Genomic DNA, 24602 nt, shown 5'->3' with positions numbered 1-24602 from the left:
GCAAATTCAGAAGGAGAGGTCAGCAATTGCAGATTACATATTACTTTCATGACTTTAAAGTGTATCTAAACCCGGTGGCTGCATTAGCTTACTTTTTCCTTTTTTTTTCCCGTTTATTTTCACCTGGTGACTCTGCCAATAGCACACTTCCTGCCCTGGGGGGAGGGAACAATGCTCAGTTACTATAACTATAGAAAAGCAGAATTGTCACTCTAGGACAGAAGTGTTAAGAACTACAGAGCAATTCCTCCTCCCCATCTCCATTACAGAGGTGAGGTGTTTTGGATTTGTAGTGCACAGAAGATAGCTAGGAATGCAGATAACTTTGAGATATCAGTTCAGTGCACAGGCAGTGACGATGACACTGCATTTCTGGCAAGATCAACAGATATGTTCTGCACTAACATAACATTTTCTTAAAATGGTTCTAAAGTCTTAGGAAGAATGGTTAGCTGCACACCGGAGGATTGATGAATTATAATCATGATTAAGCACGAGATCATGTAAAACTCGTTAAGTTCTGTATACATGTCCTGGTGTTCTATGTGTCCTATGGACCAATAGATATTTGCTATAATTCATCAATCCTCTGGTGTGCAGCTAACCCTTCTTCCAATTGCATCAAGTGTGGTGGCGAGCCTGCACCTGCCTTGGTTTGATTCGGATTGTTTGCCTGAGCGGTAATACCCCTGCTTCTTGGTTCTAAAACCTTGCTTTTTATTTAAAATAATAAACAGATCATATTTTACTTGTTTTGTACAATGGTTTTGCACAAAGCAGCCCCGCTCCTTCTCTTCTTAGGTCCCCTGCCGATGCTTCTGGCCCCTTCCCCTCGATGCTTGCTCTGGGGGCACTTGTGCATGCTCACTCCTGAGAAGCCTCTGTGTATCTATTGGAAACACAGACCGTGGCTCAATCCTGCCCCCCACTCCAAAAAATCTACAGGGTGCAGCTGCCCCCTCAGCCCCCCTAATACCTACCTGAGCCCCATCTCGATCCAGCATTGTGCAGGACAGCAGTGGCTTTCCCGGGACTCTCTCTTCTCACTGGCTGTGATTGACAGTAGCAGGAGCCAATGGCTCACACTGCTGTGTCTCAGCCTATGAGGAGAGAGAGGCCCAGGAAAGCCAATGCTCTCCTGCACAATGCTGGATCGAGATGAGGCTTAGGTAAGTGTTAGGGGAGCTGAGTGGGGAGCTGCATCCTGAAAGTTTTTGGAGTGGTGGAGTGCATAGAATACATGAAGGTAAAAAAACCTTCAGCCTTTAGCACCACTAAGCTTGAACAGGGAAAACTAATGCAGCCACCATAAACAAGTACTAGTTAGGTGCAAAACATAAAATATTTGTTCTTTGGTTTAGATAAACTTCAAAGGGTTAGTTCTCCATACATTAATATGCAGTGCTCTGTTTAGAGAGGTTTATTTTTCAGCTGCTTATTCCATTGTCTTCCTCTCTCCATCCTGCATGACAGTACTTACTTACCTAGCACTTGGTATTCTGCAAAAGAGAAAGAGAAGAAAAAAAAAAAGAGTGGACTGTGCATGTGTGGGCAGGGAATGAAGCTGAGTGCTCATTTGTGAAGTTCCCAGGCCACACATCCAATGCTCGGCATGTCCTGCCATCTGCAGGACACAGATGGGAGGGAAATGGAATAAGCAGCTTAAAAAGTGAGCATTCCTATGTAACAGAGCACAGCATAGTAATGTACTAACCACACTGTAATGCACAGGGATGTTTTTGGAAAATGTCAATAAAAGGTAGACTAAACCTTTAAAAACAAAAAAACAAATATAGTATTTACCTCCTAAAAGCAGCAGTACCATAAGATCTGATGCAGTTTTCAGCTCTGCAATGTCCTCATCCTTCTCGCTGTTCACAGTTTCATGGACAATATCAAGTAAACATTCTACCAGGCCGCCTTCAACAAGCTGCAGTTTAATAGCATCTGGAAAACACAAACAGCAAGCATTAATGCACTCCAGAGAAGCTCCATAAGGATATGCTTTTAACAAACAGCACACAATACCATCTGGTAATAAGCTGTTAGCTAACGTAATAAAGGTGACTTGCAGCACTCTTGAGGCATCTACAGAATTTGCAAAATTATACCTGTGATTTAACAGGTGGATGAGATGTATCATTGGGCATTTTACCACAGTGCAACCAAGATACTGTTGGGTACGATCCCTCACTGTATTTTTATATTTCACTAAAGCTATAGATTATGAGATCTCCATGCCTCAGTTCCCCAGACACTGCTCTGCATGAAGCCAAATATTCTCCATAATGTAAAATAAAAAGAAGAGAAACCCCACTGCTGCTGGACATTGTTGGGAACATCGAGGCAAAGATCTTGCCATCAAAGTCCAATTGTATAAGAAGGCCATGAATAATTCAATCAGCAGAAATGTCAGTTTTCTGAATAACGGTACGCAGAGAAAATGCTGATAGCCATGTCCCCTGCAACATTCTTCCATGGCACAGTCTACATGGCTGTTGCAACTCTAAAGTAGACGCAGCACAACACTATTGCTGCATTAGGTGGACTCCACTGGCAGGCTCAACTGTTATTTGTGGGATTATGCAAGGTGGCTAAGAGAAAACTGAAAGTTTTTTTTGTTTTTTTTTTGTTTTGGATCACACCAACAGCATGCACTACTGCACAGTTGTTGGTGTGTGAAGTTGAAACTAACCTTTTTTATTTTTTGGCTTAGAAACGTACTGAAATGTTACCAAGTGACATTTCATTAGTTCAATTAGCCACAGCACGGTGTGATACTTTGGACTTTGACGCAGTTGGCCAGCTTAACCAATTCAATACTGGGCAATTTTTCACCTTCCTGCCCAGGCCAGTTTTCAGCGCTCTCACACTTTGAATGACAATTGCGCGGTCATACAACATGGTACCCAAACTAAAATTTTATCATTTTCTTCACACAACTAGAGCTTTCTTTTGGTGGTATTTAATCACCGCTGGGGTTTTTATTTTTTGCTAAATTAACAAAAAAAGACCAAAAATTTTGAAAAAAACCACACGTTTTTCTTTGTTTCTGTTATAAACGTTTGCAAATAAATAATTGTACTTCATAAATTTAGGCCAAGATGTATTCTGCTACATGTCTTTGGTGAAAATAACCCAAATTAGGATGTATTATTTAGTTTGTAGGAAAGTTATAGAGTTCACAAACTATGGTATAGATCTGAATATTGATCAATCCTGAAGTACTAACGGCCAATCTAATTTCTTGAGGTCCAAGAATGTCAGAACAGTACAGATATCCCCAAATGACCCCTTTTTGCAAATTAGACAGTCCGACGTACTTCATAAGAGGCATGGCGAGTTTTTTGAAGTTGTATTTTTTTGTCATAATTTTTTGGAAAATGAAAAAATTGAAAAAATTAGTTTCACTATTTTTTTTTACATATTGTCAAAAGTGCAGTACAGCGTCATCATATAACTGGCATGGCGGTGATCAGGGACACTGACTGGTGACAGTATGGAAAAAAAAAATATATATATATATATATTTTTTTTTTTTTTTAAATTTTTTTAAGATTTTTTTTTTCATATTTCACTATGGTAACATTGTACTACTTTGGGGAAGTGATCAGTATTTTTTTTTTTTTTTTTTTTTTTACACAATTTGCTTATAGCAAAGAATTACTTTGCTATAAGCAAGCATTTACCTGAATGACATTGATTCATTCAGGGTTTTTTTTTTTTTTGTGCTTAGCTGTGATTTGGCCACAGCTAATCACATGACATGTGCATGTGATTAGCTGTGACCATTCACAGCTAGACACTAGTATACAATGGATGGCATGAATGAAGCCATCCATTGTATAAAACTGTCATGTGACCTGCTGTGATTGGTCACAGCAGGTCACATGGTACCGGCAATGGGGGCCGATACTCAGATCCGTCATCGGCCGTGTCCGAGGTACACGGCTGGTGACAGATCGCGCCGCTGCACGGCTCTGCAGGAGCGCAATCTGCGTATGTGCGGGGAGGACGCCATATGGCGTCCACCCGGAACGCTGATGACATTTGCCGGCCGCCATTCAGCCATAGGGCGGGCGGCAAATGGTTAAACATGTATTGCAATATGTGTGAACCAAATATCCCTATTAGAAAGTTGGCTTGAAAGGGTATATAGCAGTGTTTCAGAATTTAGACTTTGGATTATGTCGCGCTTGCTTGAAGGCAGTGTTTTATTTTATAAATCCGGATGGTTTGATGGCATCACACTATGAAACTTATTTTCTCTCAAATATGGTCACGTTATAACCTGATGCTGTGGAATCGACTGGTGGAGCAGACGAGGGTGCCGGTGGGGCTTATTGCTGTTTGTTTTAACCCATTGCCTGGGGAAGTGCATTAAAGGGACTCATTCTCTGAGAATTAAGAGAACTATTATTTCTGCTAGTGGAGGAGTGTGTCACCGGCTACATTATACATAGCGGTTTTTGGAATACATGGAAGTGGACTTCTTTCAATATAGTTTTCACTACTTATAAACGTATACAAGGAATCTTTGCTTTTTGTTTTTGCACTATTTGCACATTTGTTATGAGCTGAAGACTATCCTGGAATTCACATAGACTGTTGCAGACAGGTTTTGTTAAAGTCTTGAGTGCGTTCTAAAAGTGGTGCAGCATGCACCAAATTCATGTACCTGTCAAAAAAAGTGTACTTGATTTTATTGCACACTGTTCCACTTTTAGAACACAGGCAAAACACTTTTGCAAAATCTGTCTGCACCAGGGTCTCTATATGCTAAAAGACAGTTTAATTAGCTCCACTTTTGTAAGGTATGCACTGTCGTTATTTGGCTATGATGTTCCAGCTTTGTTGTGGGCAGCCTATGGGTTTTTTTCCCCTTGTGGGAGATGGAAGAGGGGTGGTGGAAGCACATATGAATGGTTAACAGAATGGTCTGTCACTCTGTTCCCATTCAAGTCTGCAAACCCTTGGCTTAAGCCGGTTGTGTCCTGCAAATTTTGAGTGGACAGCCAGCAAGTATCACCAAAAAGCATCACCCTGGTCCACTCTTATCCTAGGTAGCAAAACCATAGTCTCTTTCTTTCTTTTTCTAAGTAACAACTTTTATTGGACATTTTCATTAATAATACAAAGTACAGTAGTACATAGAAAAAGCAGTTATGAGAAGTCAGTTGACAACTCAGTGAAAGTCGTTTCACTCTGAAAGAGAAAATATTCAAAACAAGTTATATAGATATTGTAAGCTGCCATTCAGGCACACATCTACCACTGATGAAGTGTATCAGAAATTGGCATATGAAAAACAGTGGAAAAATAGGATGCAATTATCTCTGATGAAGTTTCATGCAGTTGGGACCTGCTAAATGCGACCTAAGACTTCCATCTAGCAGTAAAAGGTCAAACAACTGGTGTTTTGGCAATGCTACCAACCCAAATAGCATAAATGTAGTAAAAGAAAGAAAAAAGGGAATAAAGGAGAAAGCAGGTTGAGAAAGAGAAAATAAGAGGTAGGTCTGTGTCTCTCCACGAGCCTTTTTGAAGAGTAAATATGCAAAAAGAAACCCAGGGGTTCACTATGGTAGAACTTCTTGCGAGTACCATAGCTCCCAAACCTGATTATGTCTCTCCAAATTGTTCTCCAAGGCCAGCAGTCAACATTTCCATGAGCATCCCTAATTCTCTCATATAACGTCTCCTGAGAGGGAGATGTACTTTTTTTTTTACCAGTTAAGCGCCAATAAACATTGGGCCACTGTAAGTATATGCCTCAGCAGCTTTTTGCATGGTTTGAAAGAATTTTCAGACCCAGCAAAAACAATTTAGGGGCAAAGCGAAAAGTGGAGTCAAATAATCGTAACATTTGGTAGGCTGCTCTCCAATAAGGTACAATCTGAGAACAACTCCAGTAAATGTGAATAAAGGAGCTCTTAGCACAATTGCAGTGTCAGCAACAGTCACTGGCCGTAGGATGTATGGAATGCAGAAATTCTGGAGCGAGATACCAAAAAGAGAGTCATTTATAAAAATTGTCTTTGTAGAGTGTACATATAGAACTTTTGGTAGCTTGGGACCAAATAATTTGCCAGGTTTCTAAGATAATCTTGTCCCCTAGGATATTTTCCCACAGCATGAAGGCATGTTTACCTAGTGTCTGGAAGGGGTAGGCATTTCACAGCTTATAGGCATCTGAGATTAAGCCTGAGAGGGTCCTTCAGCAAGTAATCTTTCAAAGGGTGAAGGTTTGGAAGACTGCAATGTGTGGGTCATGGAGAGAACATAATGTCTTATCTGGAAACAACCATAATGAGCTGTAGATGGCAAATCAAATTTAGTTATTAGTTTAGTTAGTAATTGCTCTAAGGAAAGCAATTTCCAGGTGATGGGGTCTACTAGCTGTCGGAATTAAAATAGTTGAAAGAACTGGTGGTTCAAGAGCAATGACAGAACGCATGTTTGGGGGTGGTAGCGTGCCACAGCTCCTGTGAGAGTAGGGGGAGCAGTAGTGGCCATGTGTGTACTGTATCAAATGCCAGAAGACTGCTAAGGAATGAGTGGTCCTGCAGTGTGCAAGCGCTATCAGCTTCAGACTTAATGGCTACTCAGTGATATCCATCTGAGCTTGGTGTTAGCCCAGAAGGCACTGTCAGGAGCAGCATGTCAGATAGGAGGGGTTGGATGTCCTTGGGGGCTTGCAGGGCAGAGATTCCCTTCTGCTTCAAATATATTATGGTGATGTAAGGGATATGTTTTGTAATGCATTTAAGCCATTGCCGGCAGCATCTTTTCTATCCTCGGTTACTCTCATCCAGCATTAGGTATTCCAGGGCCATCCTCATGCCTGAATTCCCTGTCGGTCATTATGGAAGGTTTTGTGCCTTGAGTGTTCCTTGCCACAGGCAAGGAATAAGCACTGGCCAAGCAACTCTGTCCAGACGCAGTCTCGACACCTACTGTAGAGTCAAATTCAGGTCAAGATAAGGGGATTAAACCCCCTACCTCTGCGGAGGCTAACTGTCCCTGACAATCCAGGCCTGGCATATCTTGCAAAGAAGGCCTCCTCCTAAGGAAGTCTTGTCCCCACCTGTGCAATGACTTCTAGTTTTCACAAACTAACACGCTGGACATGTGTCTGGCTACACAATCAAGTTTAACACACACCTTTCCTCAGCAGTTATTTGATTTATGTTGGCCCCTCAAGGGACTATTGACCTAAGGGGTGGTGATTCCAGTTGTGGCTAAGAACCATTAAAAGATTGCGACTCAAACCACTTTATGCTGTTCAAGTAAAGCAGACTTGAACTGTTCAGTAGTTGTGTCCCTGGATCAGGGGGACTTTCTAGCATTCATTGGGAAGTTGCCTGTTATTCTTCAGATGAAGTCAAGGCAATTGTATTTAAATGCCAAGTTTGGGTTTCATAGGTCAGATTCCCAGTTCATGATTGAAGAGGGTCCACAGTCAACTGCTACCATTTCCCGGTGGATCACACAATATGTTGTCCAAGCATATGCTATAAAGCACTGAGAACCACTGTTTCCAGTTAAGGCCCATTCTATGAAAGCAGTAAGTGCACTCTGGGCTTTCTGCTATTAAGCATTGATTTCTGAGGCTTATAAGGGGGCCACGTGGTCATCAGTTCATACTTAAAAGTATTGCAAAGCGGATGTAGAAGTTAAGATTGTTATCCTGGTTTCCGGTTATTTATTCCCACCCTGTTGTGGCACTGCTTTAGGATATCCCAGTAGGTGCACAAGATGAACGCAAGATGAACAAAAGTTTTTCGGTTTTTTTTACACTCACAGTAAATTCCTTTTCTCTGCATTTATTTGCAGGACATCACAGCCATCCCTTGTCCTTTCCTGCTACCCATGCGTTTCTTTCCTTTCTGTTTTTGCCATTTGTTATTTAAAAGGAGCTTATTTTGTGGTGTGGGTTTTTTTGGCTACCAGCAAGTCCCCCCCAGGACTGCCTTTTGTTTAGTTGTACCTAGTGTCCTACTCCAGTAGACGACTACATCCAATAAGTGATAACCTAAAGCAGAATTGTCCTTCGGTGAACTCAAGAAAATGATTTTACAGCGAGTACAAAAAAAAAATCCTGTTATGCTACAACTGTCTGCACATGGATGTGAAAATCTCTCCATGTGTGACCACTTTAATACATAGTCTTAACATATATCAGATCATGAAATCTTAATATGTAGATTACCGGATATGCATTTAAATTTTACACCCACTTGCTGCCTTAAATAAACATCAACCTTCCAGCAGCAGTCACTTGTCAGGATGATTTTTTTGTGTAACAGATGTTGCTTTAAGTGCATATTAAACAGCAAAGCTTTTCCAACACGAACAGCTGACGAGCACACAATTCTCCTTTCTGATGCCAACTGTGCCTCAGGAATTTCACATTTTTATCCCCCCTGCCCCTCCACTACCAAACAAACACAAGTATTATTTACTCTAGATGACATTTACAGAGACATTCAGAAGTAAAGTTTGCTTTTAATAATGAGAAAATGTGTCAATGCTTTGTATTAAAGCTTTCTTTGTGAACCACATTTTGGTAACAGTCCTGAGAGAAGGAAAATAGGAATTTTGACTTACCTGTAAAGTTTAGAGTGGAGTATAGGACACAGGACTCGTATTCATAGACCATGCGTTATATGCTGCTATCTTCAGGGGATTGGACACTGGCAAAATCTTTGCTAGGAATGCCCCCAGTGCACCCTTAAATAATCCCACCCAGCCAGTGGGACTGCAGTTTTGAAGCAAGCAATAAGGAGAAACAGAGTACAGTGGGGAGGAACCCGTGTCCTGGACTGTACTCCAATACATGGAAATTACAAGTAAAAATTCCCATTCTTAGTAATACAGCACAGGAGCCCATGACTGAGGGGAGGTCAACATAGCAATCAGACTTTCAGAAAATCAAGGGTCAACAGATACAAAACACTCAGATGACAGCCTGAGAATGATATTAATGGTAGTTTAAAAACAAAAAACAAAACATGTTATACTTAACTTTTGGTGGTTTTGCACAGAGCAGCTCTGATCCTCCTCGTCTCAGGTCCCCCGCTGGGGCTCCTGGCCTCTCCCTCCGGCAGCAACTTACAATGGGGGCAACTGGGCAGGTTCGCTCCCGAGCTGCCGCTCTGTCTGTCCATTCACACACAGAGAATGCCCCCTGGCGACTTGAGAAGACCACTTGCAAAATTTTCTATTTCCAGTATTTAGATTTAGAGCTGGAATGAGGTTTTCCACCTTGGAAAGAATAAGGCTTGCTTTATCCAGGGCTGCATGACCTCTGGTATCCCTTTAGTGGTTTATATAGGCCACAGACGTGGCATTATGTGGCTGCACCCTGACTAGGTGACCAAACAGGAGGGGGGTTAAATGTAGGAGAAAACAGGATTTAAAAATAGAGTAAACAGTTGAGCCCAAGATCTAAAAATATATTGAACAGTTGAGCACATGATCCTTACTATTTAGTTAGGCCTCGCTAGTTAATTGCTTTTCTTTTATTTATTTATTTTTTTTAAGTGCTACAAATTTAAAAATAGACCAAACAGTTGAGCCCAGGATTTAAAAATAGAATGAACAGTTGAGCCCAGGATTTAAAAGTCGATTGAACGGTTGGGCCCAGGATCTAAAAATAAATCGCACAGTACAGCCCAGGATTTAAAAAGTAGATCGAATAGTTGAGCCAAGGAGCTAAAGATAGATTGAACAGTTGAGCCTAGGATTTAAACACTTCCCTACCAGGCACTTTTACCCCCTTCCTGCCCAGGCCAAATTTTCACCTTTCAGGTGATCAACACTATACCCATATGTAATTTTTATCATTTTTGCCACACACAAAATTTGGTGGTATTTAATCACCATTGTGTTTTTTGTTTTTTTTCACTATAAATGAAAAAAAAAAAAAAAAGACGTTTTTCTTTGTTTGTTATAAAATTTTGCAAATAATCTTTCTACACAAATTTAGGCCAAAAATTTATTCTGCTACATTTCTTTGGTAAAAATAACCCAAATCAGTGTTTATCAATTAGTTGGTAGGAAAGTTAGAGAGTCCACAAACTATGGTATAGATCTAAAAATCGATAAATCCTTATGTACGGACTGCCTATCCCATTTCTTGAGGCCCAAAAACGCCAGGAGAGTACAAATACCCCCAAAAGACAGCTTTTCAGAAAATAGACAGTCTGAAGTATTTAGTAAGAGGCATGGCAATTTTTTTGAAATTATAATTATTTTGTGGAAAATTAAGTAATAAAATTTTTTCACTATTTTTTTTTTGTACATACTGTCACCAATGCAGTACAGTGTCATCATATAAATGGTGTGATGTGATCAGGGACACTGACTGACGATGGTATGTTAAAAAAAAAAAAAAAATTATAAAAGAATTAAAAAAAAAAAACCACAAACGTATGATTTTTTATTTCTACTTCTGTGACCAGAGCAATACAATGTTACCATAGTAACATTGTACTGCTCTGGGAAAGTGATCAGGATTTTTTTTTTATTTTTTTTTTTTACACATTATGATTGTTTATACCAATGAGATTCATTGGTGTAAGCAAGCATTTTTACTGAATGAAACCAATTCATTCAGTAGTTTTTGCTGTGATCAGCTGTGATTGGCCACAGCTGATGACATGCTACAGATACAGCTAACAGCACAGTTGCAAGCAATAAATGGCATGAAAGGAAGCCATTCATTGTTTACAACTGTCATGTGATCTGCTGTGATTGGTCACAGTGATCACATGACACTGGCAGAGGGCCAGTGTAGTAATCTGTCATTGGCTGTGTCCAGTGGAGAGAGCCAGTGACAGATTGCGCTGGAGCGCAGCCCCTAAAAGGCGCACGCAAAGTATGCGATCCTGGGAGGACTTCATATGACATCCCCCCTGGACAACAGGGATCCTGCTCGGCAGTCATCCTACAATAGGCCTGGCACGAAGGAGTTAAAAATAGATCGAACAGTTGAGCTCAGGATTTAAAACTAGATAAAACAGTTGAGTACAGGATCAAAAAATAGATCAGACAGTTGAGGCTAGGATTTAAAAATAGATAGTACATTTGAGCCCAGGATCTAAAAATAGATTGAACATTTGCGCCCAGGATCTAAAAATAGATTGAGCATTTATGCTCAGGATCTAAAAATAGAATTAACAGTTCAGCCAAGGATCCTTACAATTTATTTACACCTTGCTAGTTATTTATTTTGTTTAAAGGGCACCGAACCCCAGTGATCTTTGATCTCTTTCATGCTGTTCAAGTAGATCTCCATATCTTAAAGGTTTCCTACCCCTGCTCTACACAGCTAGCCCACTTTTTTAAGGAACCCCTCTTCAAAAGGATATTGCTGGGCTAAATGCTTAAGAAGAGTAAAGATCTTTCCAGGATTAGGTCAATCACTACAAAACAGGTTGCAACAGTGAACATACAGAAAACCTTTACAAGGTTGGAGACTTATAAAAGAACCCAGGCTTCGAACCTAAATTTTGGCCAACACCGTTTGTTCCAGGTCAAGGTACGTGCATCCTGTGTCAAAAAGGCCTGAAATGGTATCCCTAAATTTTGAAATTATATCAGAAGATGGAAACTCCTCACCCAAGTCATTAATTATAGATAAGGCACATTTATTTTCCCGTGGGAGTATTGAAACTCAGACAGGGGAGAGTGATCTAAGCTATCGGTTTCAGGACCCTCAGATTGTACAATGCAAGTGAGGAATTCTTACAAGGGGTCCTCACAAAGCACTGTAGAAGCAGGAAAGGTTATGTATGTGACCCAGTCGCTGTAAGGCAGCATCAAAAAATGAGATACCACAAAGCTTGTGGGGAGCCAGCTGAATCCCAGGCAGACATGCACAAAGGAAATGAATGCACATAAAGAACATGCACTGCAGCACTTTTCTGCCCAAGTGTGTTGCACTCTTTGAAAAGTGTTGTGGAGCTGAAGTGTGATGCAACCTATAAAAGGCATGCACAACAAAATTTAAAGTGTTGTGGTGCCAATAGGTGTGTTGCAGCTCTAAAGAAGCAGTGTCTGAAACACAAAGTGGAATTTCTGTCCAACCATAACTATTCTTATAAATGTCCCCTCCCACCTTCTGCTACCTCTCCTGTCTACCTTATGTAAAAAAAAAAAAAAAAAAAAAAAAGAAGATCTGTATTCTTACCTTTTCTCAGTCCACTCCGATCTTGTTACATGATCCCTTGTGTCAGTGAGTGGAAAGGAGGAAGCACTAAACAACAGCTGGGAATTCCAGCAGCATTCATGTCACCCATAACCTCCTATAGCACAGCCATTGTCTGCGCTCCCTCCTCTCCCCTGCAACCAGTAACTCAATGACACAACGGAGCTGGAGGATCACGTGACTGTACCGGAGGGGACATTTTTAAGAAATGTTATGGTTAGGCAAGAATCCCACTTTAAAGTTTTGTAGCACTAAGTGGTACCCCCAAAACGGGAGAGTTTTGGATAACAGTGGCCTAAGCTGGGCTTCAGCACATACCAGAAAAACGTCACCTATCCGACAGGCATAACTTCACAGGAGTCTTCAGGAACAGGGTTCCACATGACAGGTGCATTATGGCCCTGGAACTCACACCTTACAGCAAGGGTGTTTAGGAGAGTGCCCAACACAGAGTCCAGTCCTCAGGTGGACCATTGCAGGTTGGCCATAAATTTTCAGTGAGGTTCGGGTACAGATTCCAAGGCTATGCTTAGGATCAGCAGATTTGGGAAGCTGCAAAACGATCCCCAGTGCCTCTGCAGCAACTGAAGATTCTTCCTAGCACAAAATATATCTTGATAAAAAGTATTAAAAAAAAGTATGTAGTAAGCGTCTCTGAGAAGACGACTTCCATTCTCCTAGGACACTAGCAAAAAAATGAGGCCTGCTGGGAGTGGACAAGGTTTCTAGTTTCCCTTAATGTATGATTAAAGAATACACTTTTCAAAAAAGTATACATTTTATTCTTCAATATGTCTAGATTAAAATGTTACTAAAATTATAATTTTGGTAAAAAGCATTGCAAAGTTACTTGCAAATGAAATGAAAAAAAGTAAAAATAAAATATTTATAGTCAGAAAAACAACAAAAGCAGGAACATAATAAGGAGAGAAGAGGAAGGAGGAGATAAATTTGTGTAAACTATGGTTTAAGGGGTTAAAGCCTAAGTTTAGTTGAATATTTAAAAAAAAAAAAAAAAAAAATCAGTACAAGGGAAAGTACTTGCATTCAAGTGTCTCTTGTGCTGCTGGCTGCTCTCTTAGTTGAAATCAGCAGATCTCTGCAGCTGTAAATCTTCCGGAGCTGCAGAGTGGTTGGTCCTGTCACAGGTACTTGTCAGTGCTGGACTATGTCTGCCCTTTCCACTTCCCTCCTCTATTCATAGAAGCTGTACTATAGTCTCCATCAGTGAAAAGCACTCTATGAACGGAGGAGGCAGACCTTTCATTCATCCCACCATCCTCCATTAATAGAGATACAGCTGGTCTTAATTGTAACCTGTTTTGTTCTCTACAAAATGGAGGTAATTCCTTTTTAATTTGGTAAAAAAGCACCACTTTTTTTTTAATCTGGCACCATTATAAACTAGCTGAATCTGCCGCACATTTTGATAAAACTACCAAAAATAGCGACAAGACTTTCTGAATCAAATACAGAACATTTTAAAGGGCAACACAGTCAGAAAAATGGCACCAATGTTTACCATATTTTCCTGACAAGATCCATTCTTGTCAGCAGCAGTTGTAAGAACTGTATTTACACAACAACTCTACATTTCACAGCCTAGACTTGCCAACAAATACAGTATTGGGGCAGATAGACAGGGCATACTGAGCATGCCCACTGTACACTGTGAGCGCTCCCAATATTTCCTCCCCCACGTGCCCCTTATCCTGACTTCTCTGTCAGAATCAATGGCACAACCATCAACCCGTCCCCACATGCCAGGATGCTAGGTGTAATCCTGGACTCTGAACTCTCCTTTCAGCCCCACATCCAATCACTTTCCAAAGCTTGCCCTCTCAACCTCCGCAACATCTCCAAAATATGCCCCTTCCTAACCAATGACACCACAAAGTTCCTAATTCATTCCCTGGTTATCTCGCCCTAATCACTGCAACTCCCTCCCCATTGGATTACCTTTATCCCCCCTCCTGTCCATCATGAATGCTGCTGCCAGACTTATCCATCTTACCAACCATTCAGTGTCTGCTACCCCTCTCTGCCAATCCCTGTGTTGGCTGTCACTCACCCAATGAATGAAATTCAAAATACTAACCTACAAAGCCGTGCACAACCCCCTGCTACATCACTAACCTAGTCTTAAAATACCAACCATATCGCTCTCTTCATTACTCCCAAGACCTTCTGCTCTCCATTTCCCTTGTCACCTCCTCCCATGCTTGCCTGCTGGACTTCTCCCAAGCCTCTCCCATCCTATGTAATTCCCTACCCCAATCTGTCAGATTATCTCCTACTCTGTCCACTTTTAAGCTATCCCTGAAAACCTCTCTCTTCAGAGAAGCCTATCCTGCCTCCCCCTAACAACTATACATGTATTATCTCCATCAGCTCATCCCCCACAGTTATTACCTTTTGTATCACTTGACCCTACCTTTTAGATTGTAAGCTTTAATGAGCAGGGCCCTCTAATTCCTCCTGTATTCAATTCTAACTGTACGGTTTACCCTCACGTTGTAAAGTGCTGTGCAAACTGCTGGCGCTATATAAATCCTGAACAATAATAATAATTCCATTAGGTGTTCATGGGCATGGACAACTTAAGCATGACTTTATATATAATACATGCAACCTTACTCTCCCCCTAACCTGCCTTTAGCAATCTCTGTAAATGTGTGGCACTGACATTATATTTTTGTTTTCTTTGCTCAGTGGACCTATCTAGTCCCTTGCAATTTACAATGGTAGCAAACTCTCTTATGAAAAACACATGCTGACAGGCAGGGTTTTTATAACAGAAGAGACCCTTGAGGTCTTTTCTACCATAAATGCCCCTCCTGCCTGTCAGCGGGTATTGAGATCTGAGACTTGTACACACAGCTCAGACTGCATTTACGGCATGCTCTGCGTGGCGTGGCAAAGTGACTCCAGTGCACACGTGCATTAATGATGTTACTGCAGACTGGCCGTTCAAGAATCGGAACCCTGAAGGAATACCAGGTTAAGATGTAAATTCCAGGGACTAGGGCTAGCCTGACAGCCCGGGGCTGGAGGGTTCTGTTTTAGGTAAGCCTCACATAATGTTCTAGTACTTTACTACTTCCTTAGGCCCCTTTACATCTATAAATTCAGATCGTATGTGAAATAGTGGGACGGTGGTGTAACGGACGGTGGGACGGAGATGGCACCAATATCATTTTCAACATTCAGAATTCATAGGCAAGCCCCCCTTTAATTTACATAATTTTAACTGGTCCTGCATAAAACTGAAAGCTCTGCAAGCATAGAGCATGACCACCAGAATCAAAACTGATGAAGGACATAGTGAGCCCTTGCTTTCCTGGTTGCAAATTGCATTTCTTTTATTGTGTTAACAGCCTCTGTCAGAAACTGTCACAGCAGGAGAGATGTCAGCAGGACGCAGTACTTTGCTTCCTACAGAAAGGTCAGTTTGGCTTTTCAGACAAGTCACATCTCAGCAGCAGCTAACATGCTGTTTATTACATGTTACAAGCAATTAAACTGCACTGAATAGGTAGAGCACAGTAAGCAAAATAAAAAAGCTAAACATTTCAGCTTAAGTACTGCAACTGAAACAACCAACATAAATATGTGGACTTCAAAATAAATTGGAAATAAAGTGGCTGAAGTAAAAAAAAAAAAAAAAAAAAGCTGCAAACTGTTACTTCAACGAATGTAGAATAGAACTTGCTGAGAATACAGTCCTAGAACTTAAATCTACCCCTTGATTTTCTGTCTGTCTATCTCATGGTAGCAGCCCTGGAAATAGATCTCTGGAGCCTAAAGAGAACACTACAAAGTGCTGCAACACGATTCTCAGAAGAACTAAAGTTGTTCTTCCAGCAGCTCCAGATTCAGATCACAGCAGATGCAGAGCGCACCTGCTGTGTGTTTATATAAAGAGGTTGGAAGGCTGGGGGGCTGTTGAGTGACTGATTGGATGAAGAACCTTGTTGCTGAAAGAACCAATGGAACAACTTCAAGGTGCCTGCTGTGAATTTGTATAATTAATTACTCCATAGTGCCTGTGACTGCAGAGGTCAGTAAGGGCTTATTTTAAGGCTCATTTACTGCTTGCTAACTTCTTGCTGACCAAGTAAAGTATATGTGCGGTGGAAAGGAGAGTGGCCTTAATTCTCACACGCCATACATATGTGTCCATGGTTCCCTTTAAATGCACTACTAAAAGGTGGGTTTTAGTACAGAATCATTGTCCCTCCAGCAGAAGTGTGCTTAAAGCCCAATTGAACTTTCAGTTTAAATCAGCAAAATACATCCCAGGTGCATCAAATAAAAGGTATTCAATGTCCTGCAGTTACTTTCTTTCAGAAACTGATACAGCCCAAATAAAATAGACTGTCCTTTGACAGCATGCTCCAGAGTCAGACCCTGACTTTTTGGGGGGAAGCACCAATTCCTTTGCAGAGATCCAACATGCCCCATGTGTCAAAGCCTGGGCTCTCTAATCAGTGGATAGCATAAGCTTTGCTCATTGCAGAGCTATAGTATTGGCCATGTCAGACTTCTGCAGTGAGACCATTTGTAAGGGTCCCAGCTCTGCAGCTGCTGGCAGGGTATACACATTTCTACTCAAGTTATGACTGCTTTAGAAAGAACAGTAAGACATTGAACACTTTGTTTAGATACACATGGAATGTATTTATTCAATTTAAACATCGGGTTCAAGTCTTTGACTTTTCCATCTCGATACATGGTACTTTTTTTACTCTACTTCCATTCACTGTGCACAAAAAAAAAATGGGAAGACTTGAGCATTGCCAAAAGTGGAGAGCTGTCATGCTTTTTAAAAGATGGAAGTCTTAGGTGTATACTGAATGTACCAAACACAAGATACCTAATCGAAATATCTACTATAAAGCAAGTGGCCCTTGGAGGATGGGTACAGGGAATATATGGGCCACAAATAAAAATTACCAAATGATCAATATCAGAATGCCCAATGTGACAAAACCACCAAGCTACCATACATATATTCATGGTGAAACAACAGTTTTATTCAGTATAGGCAAAGAAAATCTCACTTGGTCCACTGGAAAAAATATCAGTTGGTCCAATGAACCCAGCTTCCAAAAGCATGATCACAGAAGGATACTGAGGATATAGTAGAATGCCTTCAACATGAAAGGTGTAAGGTGGCATCACTTTGTCCAATTTTGTGACGTACATGTCTCTACAGATCTTTGTGGGGTCACTGACATGATATGTGGCAGCTGTTACTGGGGTGGTCCAAATCAACATAAGCACATTGCTGTTGTTCATGGCCACAGAGTGTATATGTTATAATTAAATATTATATAAGCAAATAATTTTTCTTACCATGTTCTGCAAGAGGAGCCAAAACTTCAAAGATCATCTCTTTCTTTTCATGCTCTGTCTGCTTTTTAAAAAGTTTTACAAGTTCTTCTGCAACATTTGTTGAAGCAAACTGTTCTTTACTGGACTCTAATAGTATACAACAGAATAAACACAAAGTAAACATCAGTCTCTGATTATACATTGATTTAAAAAGCAGTCTTTGAGAGTTCATTTTGTAATTCTCTTCTATAAATAGAATGCAAACTTTTCCCTTTAGACAACTACGCAGAAAGTGGAAAAGCGATGTAAACATTCTAAAACAACCATTATAACCAAGAAAGCAAGGAGAATCACTGTAAGATACAATAAAGCTCAAGTCATAGATATAAAAATACTAGTATGAAATAAAATGGCAATGGTAGTTTTTGATGTGATGCAGCAGATTCTAGAAAAAAGAAAAAAAAACTGCTTTTGTACAGGTCCAACGTGAAACCTCCCCTACCTGAACACCTATTCCCTAAAACGAGTCCAAAATTTTCATGGTAAACTCCAGAAAGATACAAATTAGTTCAGCTCAGTATTAAAGTGTTACTAAACCCAGGACCCTGCATCCACTATATCTGGTCTCCCACAGTACACAGAACATTGAAATGCAATTATTTTAGTAAAACAGCTACGCTCCTGATGATGTCATGAGGACGAAACGCATTAGGCGGAGCTGATTATGTCACTTCCGGTTTCCTACAGTGGAACACAGTTGGCATTCCAGTTCCTTGTACATCTTAAAAGGCCCATCTTTTTATGTTTGTAAGTATAATCTTATTAAAGTTCACAATAAACAATTTTGCACTATGACAGTTTTCCTCTGGCATGCATGCTCATGGCCCATCTGAAAAACTATACGCTTATCTAGAATCGGGAAGGATACAGCATCCTAACACCATCATTCACCTTGGAATTCTACAACGCAGTGGAGGGAAGAGCAACCAAAGTGCATTTGACCTACTTGCAAAAGGGGTCAAACATTGTGGTGAGTACGGTGAAAAAGGGGGTGCGCGTTGGAAGCACCAGTCTTTTTTTATCACTCTTGTCCTTGTAAAGCACGTTCACCACAGCACAAAAGCACAAGGAATGATTAGACTTTATTTATGGACGATAGTTTTATTGATGCATTGGAATAAATATATATGATTTTGGGTATTGCACATTTGAGTTTTAACAGTTTGTCTGTATGCTATAGAAGGAAGGTGCATTGTAGTGCGGCTCAGTTTGGGGAGCAGTTGCAATGTGGTATCAAAACTTCCTATAATAGGGAATACACCATTTTAACTGGTATACAAGTGGAGGAGATATTGAAGCGAAAAGGGGGGGGGTGTATTATAGTACCGTACTGCACTTACTAATTTATGCACAGTTTTGTTCACACACATTTTTTTTTAATAGAAGATTATTGCACATTTTCACTTCCACCTGATTGAAATCAAGGGGCAGCACTTCACTGTAGTAGTTTGTTTTCCCTAGAGTTGTGCCAGGTGCTAGCAGCAGCCCATCCCTTGCTACCATTGCGCAGATCCTTCTAGCAATTTCTTAGCATAGCTTAGGTCACTATGCAGACTATCTTTTTGGAAGCAAGAAAATAAAAGTTCTGAAATAAAACATATACTTTCATAAAAAACACCTTCTCAGCATACTTACCAAGTTCTGCTAAGTTGCCGAACGCAACAAGGCACATCTCTGTCAAAGCAGTGTTCTGAGAGTGAACGCCAAGCAGCTTCACCAGTGTGGGAATCACTCCCATATTTATGAGCTGAGCTTGCAGAGAATCTGGAAGCACAAAGAAGCCAACGTATAAATTCCACAACTAGATTTTAGCATCACAAACTGCAGCTATGTCATGCAAGAAGGCGCAAAACGTGGTACTGCTAGAGACAGAATTAAATATTTACAAAATCTTATATATCCACAGAAAAATGCATACTTTTTTTTAAATCACTAGGAAAATGTACGGTAAGTTGTGTGCACATCCAAACCATAACTAATAACTGAATTATTTGCTAAACTTCAGTTGAGCAACAGTCTGATGAAATACATACTCAGATGCTGTTGGTGACCCAAATTATAGCTACACAAAAGCTCATAACGAGAGTGTTTCTAAGCTCTTTGCAGACAATATTCGTATTGAGCCTAATGGCTTGATACATAAAAGTGCTCAGTGAAGCAGTGTGCCACATCAGTGAAAGAGAGGAATGTAGCATCCATCTGAATTGATACTACAGTCCTTAGGGTAGTCAAAGCCCCTTTTCTCAGAAGACCTATACATTTTTGTTACATGTAACAAACCTAGACTTTGTAGCTTTCTTCATTTTATACAAAGTGTCATTATAAGCAGTATCAGGAGCCTTTAAAATGGGAACAATCACCCAAGTCACAATAAGACCTGAAGTTGAACTTACAGGTGATGCTCTAGAAATCATAAAAGTTAGGTTGCTTTCACACTGAGGAGTTTTTGAAGCATTTAAAAAAAGCACAAGAAAAGCTGAAGAAAAATGCTTTCCTATGTATGTCTTCACACTGGTCAATTGCGGTGTAAAAAATCCTGCTTGCCGCATTTTTTGGTCAGGTAAAAAAACAAAAAAACACACAGTGAAAACGCATCAAAAACACACCTGTGTTACATTTTTCAAGAGGTTTTTGAGTCACAAGTCCTTCGAAAAACGTACCTCAATCGCAGCAAAATCGCATATGCATTTTTATCGCATGTTTGCTAAGGATCAGTGTGAAAGTGCCCTTATATGGAACTGCATTGTATACAAAAACCTATAGACCACTGCTTCACACTCTCCTATTTAAAACAAATATTACAATTTTTTAATATATAAAACAGAAGCACCAGGAATCTGTGCCCTGTTTCAGATGTGGATATGTCTACCATTAGCTCAAATCACTAAGCTAGAACGCGTTATTCGCAACTTCAGAAGTAGTATTTAACATTGCTGGGCAGCAGAACCAAATTACTGATTACTGTACACTATGGGCATGGCCACAAAAATGTGAATGTATCTGCTTTTTCAAATGACCTAAATCAAAGAACAGAAATCCAGTTGGATGCTTACCTATAGAAAACCTACATATACAATTAATAGAATTCTTGTACGAGACTAATGAGCAGGAAGTTTAAGAAATGATTACACTTCATAAGACTTCCTCTCTCTATTCATGCAATGTATGAATGTTTCAAAAACGTTTACATCTCTACATGTACACACAAAAGCCAAACTTAACTTCAGTGTCCTTTTTGCGTGGACCTAAACTGTGTTTGACACTAGTTCACCCCTTCCTCCTTTCTAAGCTAATCTGCCTAAATCACCCATATAATACTTACCTGAGAGCAGGCTTCCTCCAGCTATGGTGCCAGTGCTTAACCACTTAATCTCTGGAGGATTTCACCCCCCTTCATGACCGGGCCAATTTTTTGCTATTTAACATTGCGCTACTTTAACAGGCAATTGTGCAGTCATGCAACTCTGTACCCAAATGAAAGGAAAAAGCCTGAAAATTTTGAAAAAATATATATATATTTTTTCTTTCTGCAATATATGTGAACTAGAGCTGGTACTGCTACTGATCAGCTGCCTCTAATCATAGGACACAGAGGCAGCTCAGACCTGCTGCCAATTATGTATAATAGGGGGAATATTAAAAAAAAGAGGTTGTAATAAAAAAGTATAAAGGCTGCTTTGGAAAACACTAGTTCCCAGCCTGTCACACTAATCCATGACTAAATCTTCTATATCACTGACTTGAAGCACGTATGCAAAGTCCTTTTCACTGTGCTATTTGTTGCTACTACAGTGATCACTACAGTCTTGCGGGGCCTGTGTGTACTTATGGGGCTGCTCGTTTGGTACAGCCAATAGTCACAGTATGCTTTGTATTTTTTCAATGAATACAAGGCTCTCTTTGATTGACCAAGGTAGAGATTGTGACATTATCGCCCTGTCACTCCACCTCATCCAATAAGAGAGCTGTGAATGGGGGCCATGCCAAACAACCCACCCCCCTGTGCTCATTATGCAGAAGGGCAGCCATTCAGGACAGGATCTGGAATACTGCATCTATTAATGTAATTGTGATGACTACTTCTGTGATTCTTCACTTCCACTAAGGTCCAACAGTTATGGATAATGCATACTTACTCCAGTCCAAGCTGAACCAATGTAACCATGCAATAAAAACCATACCTGGGGTTCAACTTTAAAAGTTTAGCAACGACAGCCTATATATATATATTTTCTCAGAACTGGTTTCATTAATGCGCAATTTAATTTAGGTCCAATTTAAAAGTACTTATGAAAGTACAATTTCCATGTTCTCACTTTTGTTTTTCAAAGGGTTCATCTAGTGGGGAATCATGGCAATGCAAAATTCCAATTTTTTTTAGAACAAAGTATTTTAGATGACAATTTCTTAGGCCCCTTTCACACTGGACGCCTTCCCTAGGTTTGTGAGCTGATCCCCTGCTGATCGGAGCAGAGCAGGCAGATAATACATCCAAGTCTGTTCAGTATCTGCAGAGTGGACATAGGCAGAGCCCACTCTACTCTATGGGCAGCCCGGAGTAAATGGACACCTACCTCTGATCTGCTCTGACCCCTTGAACTGCTCTGCCTAATAACGGAAGAGTACAGCGTCTCTTCCCTTTTTTTTTTAGTGGGCCTGATCAGATCCAGAGGTAAGCGGGTATAAATGGACTCATGTCCGTTTACAACCACCTATCCATATGGAAGAATGGACCTTCTGATCAGGTCTGCCTTGAAAAACTGACAGACGGACCTGCTCAGAATGTCCTTCTGAAATGGGCCTTACAAAAGTAAGGTTTCCCACATCTACAATTGCAGTAGCAATAAGCTAACATACAAGTACAGTAAATCTAAAGCATTATGGGAAACAAAACACTTATAATATTAAAGTAAAGCTTTTTAAGGATGGGCAATCTTGCAAGTGCACACATACTCTTAAGCTCAACAGTGCTCTTTGAAAAAAAGAAAAGAAAAAAAAAAAAAGATGGAAGAGTGCTGAGCCAGGCCTGTGTGAATGAACCATTAACATACACCGGTGCTAGGAACCAATAGTGATTTCCTAAGGACAAAAAAAATGTATGTTGCCATCAGGGTTCAGCGAGTCCTGTAACCAGCATCACAGAGCTGTTTTCACACTGCTCCATGGACAATACAATATGGGCACACAGAAAGCACACTTTTAACCAGTGCAAGGTAAAATAAAATGCTGGAACTAGCCACAAATGATCATAGCTGCAGATATTAAGGAGGTAAACAGCATGTTAACACAATTTCAGCATGCAAACTTAATAGGGACCTGCAAAGCAAAAATCCGGTTGAAGCTGTTCCTGAAAAAAATAGCATTAGGAATTTTTAAACACAGAGAAAAAGAAGAAAGCTCACATTCATAAAATCAACCAGAATGTTACAATTCTAGGCACACGATGGTACAAAAATTTGTTTGGAATAACTTTATTCCCAATATTGTAGAGCATGCAAATCAAACAGATGCAAAAGGTACATTCCACTGTACTGAAAAGTAGACCTCTACATTATATAATTCTGTGTGTTGAAATCTCTGGGTCCACACCTCTAACAATATGTCTTTAAGCAACAGCAGGATCCCCTTCAGTCAGATTCAGTGATTGAGAGTGTACAACAGTCACCAATTTTTACAACAGCAAGTGTAAATTCTACTATTGTTACCATGCCAAAAAGTATGAACATTAAATGGCGGTAAAATCTTCCAGTGGGTGTATTTCCATTTTGAAAACTCACTCATTTTCTTTCTTGGGGATCACTGGCACAACGACAGAAAGTGAGGGAAATTCTTACATTTAGCAGCTGTCATCAAAACAGGATTAGATGAGAAATCTACCAATAGAAAAACCTGTCCCATTGACAAACCCATGGGATTTCATACTACTTTGAAGTGTATAATTTATACAGTAAGGATAATTGACTGGTGTGAATTATTGGCCTCTGCAAATCATTACTGAGCTTTTAACTGCCTTACATAAAAAAAAGTCTGACCTCAGAAGATGTACTAATATTAAATGATAAACGTGTATTCATTTGCTAGGACATCTTTTTGCTTTTGTGAAAGCATAAAGATGTTAAAGACAATGGAGCATGGTGAAATACAAAAGGTGCAACTTGAACACTGGGAGATGTATTAGGCCAAACCTTTGGTCTTCAAAAGGCATGTTCAGGCCAGCCAAGTATACTTGTTAAGGGAGTGGAGAGTAAGGAGTGCAGTCACACACCTCCTGGCACCTGGTTATTCCTGGGGAAAAAGGTTAATTACAAAGTGTTCTCTAATCACAACTGATTGGTTAGGTCTACAGGTGGCCATGCATGGTTATGTTGTTTTGAACAGATTCCCCCATCCACACATTTAAGATGGATGTGGGAATCCTCCCTGCTGCACTATTGTATTCTGATAGAGCTGTCAGAATACACAGATCAGTGCTGCAGCCGCTGATCTAGCTGCTTGTATGTGACAAGGCAGTTGAACAGAAGTCTAAATCGGTAGATTGATTTCTGTTCAACTGCAGTGGCCACACGTAGATTGAAATTCGTCCAGTCCCTGCTGAACTGACCAAATATCAATCTATCTATGGCCACCTTAAGAGCCTGCTACTGCCCATAGACATGTGATGGTCAGCTGATTCAAGCAATTGGATCCGCTATCAAACATGTCTATAGGCAACTGTAGCAAACGTGCTTTAAATCTCTGTATAAAGCTCTACTGTTCCTAAAATAGTGGAATGTTGACCATTTATTTCCACCAAAAACACTATCATGTGATGTGTGTAATACAGCTCACAATACCTTGGAGACATGTCTAATGACAATGAGCGAGTGTACATGACATCACTAGGGGAGAGCGATTTGAAGCCAATATAGACATCATTTGATCAGCTAGCATATACAAATATAATGGAAAGCAGAGATAGAAGAAATAGTCAAATGGAAGTAAAAAAGCTGTA

At 40.2% G+C, this 24602-nt stretch overlaps 1 protein-coding gene across 2 annotated transcripts in view; it reads right to left on the bottom strand.

The window, feature by feature from the left end:
• The window catches only part of RAP1GDS1 (Rap1 GTPase-GDP dissociation stimulator 1), a 149945-nt gene that overhangs the window by 25400 nt on the left and 99943 nt on the right, over positions 1-24602 (bottom strand). For both annotated transcript variants that reach the window (XM_089691643.1, XM_089691644.1), the window contains 3 exons: positions 19247-19375; positions 17573-17698; positions 1804-1947 (listed from right to left, as the gene is read on the bottom strand). In XM_089691643.1, coding sequence (XP_089547769.1) covers positions 1804-1947; positions 17573-17698; positions 19247-19375 — 399 coding nt within the window. The remainder of the gene's footprint in view (positions 1-1803; positions 1948-17572; positions 17699-19246; positions 19376-24602) is intronic.

This window comes from Staurois parvus, unplaced genomic scaffold, assembly GCF_062004578.1.
Source record: "Staurois parvus isolate SC_StPar_1 unplaced genomic scaffold, SC_StPar_1.0 ptg000566l, whole genome shotgun sequence".
Lineage (NCBI taxonomy): Eukaryota > Metazoa > Chordata > Amphibia > Anura > Ranidae > Staurois > Staurois parvus.
Note: the sequence above shows the minus strand (reverse complement) of the source record. Positions and strands in the feature narration are given on the sequence as shown.